We start from the raw sequence: 6359 nt of genomic DNA on the forward strand, positions 1-6359 counted from the left end.
CCAAGATCAGCGGTAACAGACAATGACCATTAGACCTTATGTCCAAGATCAGCGGTAACATTAGACCTTATGTCCAAGATCAGCGGTAACAGACAATGACCATTAGACCTTATGTCCAAGATCAGCGGTAACAGACAATGACCATTAGACCTTATGTCCAAGATCAGCGGTAACAGACAATGACCATTAGACCTTATGTCCAAGATCAGCGGTAACAGACAATGACCATTAGACCTTATGTCCAGATCACTTGTCATGGAGAAATTACGCCTAGCCATAAAAACGAACAAGAGCAAAATTTTTTGTTATACATGAAATGACTTTTTTACCTGGTTTGTTTTTAGTGTTTTTTCCCAGCCGTTTAACACATTTTGTTCATATTTAAGTGGTCAGACCACTTAACAAGGTTTTCCCGGATAACTTACTAGTGAAAGTGAAAGTGTCAGTCTAATTATCCTTCATGATTCATTTACTCAATGTCCGATATAAGTTGCCAAGCCCTCATTTCGAGATTTTTTTGGCCCTTTCTCCTCATTTATTTATATACATGGTATACTATTTAACTATTACAAAAATCCCCTAAAATTTGTTTTGCCTGCCTCAACAGAAGACCAAAGATATCTTAATTAAACTTTCTTTTTGCAAAATTGGATATGTAATAAAACGTATTGTTCTTTTCATGTTGATAGACATCCTCCATTATTTACAAAACGACGCAAAAGCCAACTATCAAGCCCCCTCTAAGGTAATTTTGGTACTGAATTGTCACGAAGAAAATTCGCTTTGCTCCAGGATTGAACCACCAGCCCATTAAATTAAAAATAGTTTATATATACAATCACATAATTTTTTTTATACAAGTATATGCACGTATGTAACAAATTAATTATTGCTATATTGTTGTGGTTGCGGGAAAAAACACAAAAAACACACAACATGTTTTTATACATGTACTTCCAATTCTTTATACATCTTGAACATGAACGAGTATTCACCTTAAAATAAACCTTTGTGTCTTTATCAAAACAATAACTGTAGTAAGTCATTAAATGTTATCAGATACAAATTAACAATAATAATATAAAAATAGCATATGATCAAGAAATAAATAGAAACATAATACGATAATGTAAAGGTTACTCTTTTGTGTTTATTTCAGGTCAGTACTAATGAATTATTTTCTTTCAAGATCTCCCGATTTAAGTTCATGTAGATTTATACATGTGCTATTTATATAGTATAAAACTTTTAAGTGAAATATAGAAATTTTCAGATAGGTTAAATTAAATCTGTTGAAGTATTGGCAAACTATTAAATCACAAATGTCAAATAATAAATTACAACGCATGTCACCGTAATAACAACTATTAAAATACTGTTTGCTATTAACGAATTTTAATAATAAAGATATAAAAGTAAAAGTACATCGATTATGTACGACGGAAAAAAAATGAATCGCTGTCTATCACAATTCCCCCTTCATTTATTTTGTTTGTTTTAATCGTCAAAAGCGTTTTCATATTGTTATATTGTAATTAAAACACGAAAGATTATTGAAATTTGTTTGGCTGGCTTACTAGCAAGAACAATTCGTGTCAGCAAATTGAATGTATTAAACGTGTTAAACTTGTCGTATTTCCGATAGGTCTGAGAATTCTTTTCTGCAGCGGAAATACCAAGCTAATTGATACTTTAACTAAGAACATGTTACACCTACCTCTGCGTCGGGACAATAGAAATAACGACCAACAGTCTCTAAAATTTGCTTTTTAACGTCTTCTTTAAAGTTTTCCACAAAATGCTCCACGTAGAATATCCATTACCCCTGGCGGTCCTCCAAATTTATCTACCAACTGTTTTATCTTTGTGTTAAAAGTACCAAAGTAAAGGACAATAGAAATCGTAGGGAGTAATAACCCCAGTCGAGCTAAAATCTATATAAATTTCAGACTAAACCACATGCAAATCATGCCAGTCTTCTTTCTTAGTGAAACCTTTTCCTTGCCATCCATTTTTGTCTTTTCATCCATTTTAAATTTAATAATATCACCATCACCTTTTGTTATCAATAGATGTATCGCTTCAAACTGCGAAACATCTATGCATCCATCGTCTCTGAGGCACAACTCAAAGGTTTCTGAAATCGCCTGCTGTAATGGAGAATCACCATTTTCAATTCTTTTATCATAAATGCCTCTCTGAAAGTCGATCATTGCCTCTTCTAGTTTGTTTCTCTGTTCACTTCTTCCTCCATCGGCGGACATGCCCCAAAAGCAATCCATATCCTCCTTCGTGAACGTAATCTCCCCTGTTAACGTATCTTAACTTTATAAAGAATTCCAAGCTTCCTGTACACAATATATCAATAACTGAAAATCTGAAGTCTCAAAATCAAGAAAAAGGTTACTGCTAGGTATAAAATAGTGCGAGAGCTCCTTCACTTGTAATTTTTCCAGAAGAACAGCCAAAGCGATGTCTGTAAGCTTCTGAACAGACCACGTATCTTCCCCTTTGTTTTGTTCATAGAGCCAAAACAAAAGTGTTTTGATGTGATAAGTTGTAAGCTTCAGTTCTTTGTCTTGTTCTTTATGCCTGTTGACAAAAACACCTTTTAAAAATGCCTTTAGTATCAAAAACACTCTTTTTTCCACAGTTGACATTGCCATCATTAACTTTCGCTCGGCCAGGTTAAACGACAAGCAAAAATCTTTTTCAGCATTTGGACTTTTTGGACAGACCCTTGATACGACAAATATTTCTGTATCACAAATATCATTCACCTTGTTCTCGTCCCATCCATTGTAAAGAACTCGTTTTTTCCATAGTCTCATATCCTCCAACTCTCCTGTAATAACCAAAGCTGGAACAAAATCTTTGTGACATTTTTCTGTGTATGTTGCTTTAAATAATTTGTCCTTATTACAAGCTATATCTACCATTTTCGAGCTATTCTGATCAGTGTCATTGTCATGATTTGTCTGAAAATTGTTCATTTCATCGGAAGGTGTTTTGGGTAATGCACCACTTTGTCTGGCTAAGTATTCTTCAACGAGTTGCACAAAGAAAGCTATTCCTCCGTTATTTTTCTTTCTGTCAGAAGGTATGGCAAGTTTCGATGCTTCATACAACCGTCTATAAATCTTTTTCTCACATTCACTAACTGTTACTTGTTTCCATCTATCTTTAAGCAGTTTTTCTTTTTCATTTGCTCTTTCATTATTTTCGTTACTTAGAAAAAACTCTTTTAAATCTTCAATTTTTTCTTCAAACTTTAATGACCTATATGTTGTTGTTTGTATGCCAACCTTTGAGGAAACAGATAGAATAGTCATGTCCTCATCTGTTTCTGGTAATTTGTTCACAGCAGCAGTGACATGCAAATAAATCGCTCTTAAGATGGTAAATAACTCTGGTCGTACTTCTCGCAGAGTGTTAGCAGAGATATATTCATCCCCAACAACTTCGAGGCCAATATCTCTGCTACATGAGTCTTCACGAATCCAAACAAAGCATGGGGCTTCACGATTTGATACCAAGTTTTCAGCCGGAATCTCTAGCTTTCCAGAAACCATTAAGAAGTCAGCATCGCCATTGTCTTTTGAAAAAGCAAGTTTTGATCGCTCACTCGTACTTCCTACAAGATACACTCTTTCTCTTCCGAACTTACTAATGAAGCAATTGATATACTTAACATATCTTTCGTATCTTATATCATTCTTACTTGGCTTAGAACGTTCTTCCAGATCTGCTATGAACCCTTCAAACAATTCTTCATCAGTGACCTCCATTGGCATTTTATATTTCTGGAAGATGAATATAAATAAATGTGTGTATTCAGGCAGAATATTCATTCATTAAGTGACAATTTCAATGGCTGGTCAGCTGAAACTTTTTACAATATAATAAAAGACATCTAAAAATGCAAAACAGAGAGGTACTAGCGAGAAGAATTCAATATTATAAACTACTTATTAATGCCATTTTAAAGAATTACAGGCCACAAAGGCGATTAAATGATCCGACATAGGCTTCAGGAAAACCCATAGAGATACTTTGCATAATATTTTCTGAAATTAACGAATATATATATGACTTATTGGTATCAGACCTCTACCTAACATGTGTTTTGATAGTATCTATAAGGCATCCAACTCTATACATCCCTAAAGCTCATCCTATCCTAAAGAATGAGATCTATACCTTGTTGTTATGCAAACCAATGAATTTTAACAGGTTTTTTTTTTAGAAAACAACATTGAACTGTTTAGACGTCATTATGTTGGCAGTAGTTCAGATAAGAGTGAATATTATCATAACACTTGTAGCAGCTTATTATTATTATCATTATCATTATCATAATATAGAATTACAGCATCTGCTTCCTAAAGTTAAACCAGATTCTGCAGGAAAGCAAAAAAATCAATTTGAAAATATATATATGCCGAATTACCGCCTTTGGGCAGGTTCCCGAGGGACGGATATTTCAATCTGAACCGCAAACATATCTCAGATATTTTTTTCTTGCATATTCTGCCATATTATTTCATATTTAAAATGGTTTACCTCAATAAGATATTTGTTCATGGAAATTAATATCATTCCACCCATAAATATTTTCTTACAATAGCGTATGAATTGACAACTTTATTAACAACGGCGAAACACGTAATGCTAAGCACATAGTTCCCTTCTAAAATTCGAAATGACGTAATTTTAGCGCGGTACTTCATAATATGCGCTAAAATGATGTTGTTGTATGTCAGGCGAATTATCTGGCATCCTCCATGCCAGATGAAATTTCCAGCATGGGTACAACTAGCGGAAACGCCAGTCTGCTATGCAAAAAATATATAAAACCCAAAACAAAAACACCGTTATATTTCTCTTTCAAGCTACTCAATCAAAAGTAAACACACATACACAAAAATATGAGAGCAGGATAAAGGACCGATATTTGATAATTCTATAAGCTTAACCAGACCGCTTATGGATTACAGTAAGGATTTTTGCCGTTGTTATTTGTGCATTCAAAATAGAAGGTAACATACAAAGTTCACAGTATTAAGTACACTTATTTTGAGTATGGCCTTCTGATTTAACAATAACAAAGAAAAATGTAGAATTATACAAATATTTAAAATCTTTTGGTAAAATAAAAAATAAAAAAAAAATAATGTAAAGGTCAGATAATTTTTATTCATTCATCCGACTGACACTCGTATTAATTATGACAATTATAGATGAACTTGTATTGATTAAAAAAAAGAGAGAAAAAAATGATGATATTAACATATCAAGATCTTTTCCAAACAACTCATCTTAATTTCTCAAGATTTTGAAGAAAAAAAAATATTTAAAATCTATCTATGTTACTTAATTTTTTCTGTTTGCATCACAGGCAAATCGGATAAAGGATATCATCAGTTATATTGAACACTAAAAATGCATTATCACCTGTTCTGGTATTTTTTTCTGAATGAAAATTAATCTCCATTTCATGTTATATAATTTCATTGTTTTTAAATGAACTATTTCAACAGAAAATAAGTTGACTTTTCATTTGCTAATACATACATTTCCACATCTTCTTTAAAAAATGATCTCAGTGTCAGGTCCATGATCGTAAATTCATCCGCGCAGTCTGATCAGGATCCATGCTGTTCGCAATCAGTTCTATACTTGTTATAGGGTCTGTAAGCGAACGGCATGGGTTCTGATCAGACTGCGCGGATGCGCAGGCTTGTCTGGATCCATGCTGGTTGCAAACCCATTATGTTGGTTTTGTCATGACGCGGCTCATATATATTTTTGTTAAAAGCTAGTTTATATAATTTTCTACCGTTTACCTTGAACAAACTCGGAATTGTCTATGAACTTCTACTATATTTCTATGTAGGGCGAAGCATTTCTTGCCCTACGCAGATTGTGCATGCGCGAGAAAATTCTAATTCCGGTCGATTGTTCATAGCAACGGACCGCGTCGTAAAAATGTCTATAGTTTGCAGTAACTTGTGCATCTGACAAGACTCTTACTGCCATCTTAAGCTTTTACATGTAAATAGATAAAGAAAGAATGTATACTGTACCTGTATCGCTGCTTCAATCTGGCCGAAGTCCAATGGTTGTCTTCTTTTCAAACCTAATCTCTTTAAGTGTCCTTTCAGTTGACGAAAACTGAAACAAAATGTCGCAATATCTGTACTGAAAATGTACGGAATGCCGTTAGGGCCATTGCCTATGAATGTGTTGATCTGAAACGCAATAGTCGATAGTACGATGGTGAAAACGCGAAATCACGAAACTACGATGGTGAAAACGCGAAAGCACGATGATGAAAACGCGAAAGTACGATGATGAAA

The 6359-nt window shown here is 33.8% G+C and overlaps 1 protein-coding gene across 1 annotated transcript; it reads right to left on the reverse strand.

The window, feature by feature from the left end:
* Positions 1-1789: 1789 nt before the first annotated feature.
* Positions 1790-3830, reverse strand: LOC132750490 (uncharacterized). Its single transcript, XM_060740483.1, has one exon. The coding sequence runs from the start codon at positions 3792-3794 to the stop codon at positions 2328-2330; it is 1467 nt and encodes a 488-aa protein (XP_060596466.1). The 5' UTR covers positions 3795-3830; the 3' UTR covers positions 1790-2327.
* Between the last annotated feature and the right edge of the window lie 2529 nt (positions 3831-6359).

Source organism: Ruditapes philippinarum, unplaced genomic scaffold (genome assembly GCF_026571515.1).
Source record: "Ruditapes philippinarum isolate M1 unplaced genomic scaffold, ASM2657151v2 ctg4814_1_1_1_1, whole genome shotgun sequence".
Classification (NCBI taxonomy): domain Eukaryota; kingdom Metazoa; phylum Mollusca; class Bivalvia; order Venerida; family Veneridae; genus Ruditapes; species Ruditapes philippinarum.

Excerpts from the sequence above, each read along its gene's own strand:
- LOC132750490 (XM_060740483.1), bottom strand. The coding sequence starts at position 3,794 with ATGCCAATGGAGGTCACTGATGAAGAATTGTTTGAAGGGTTCATAGCA.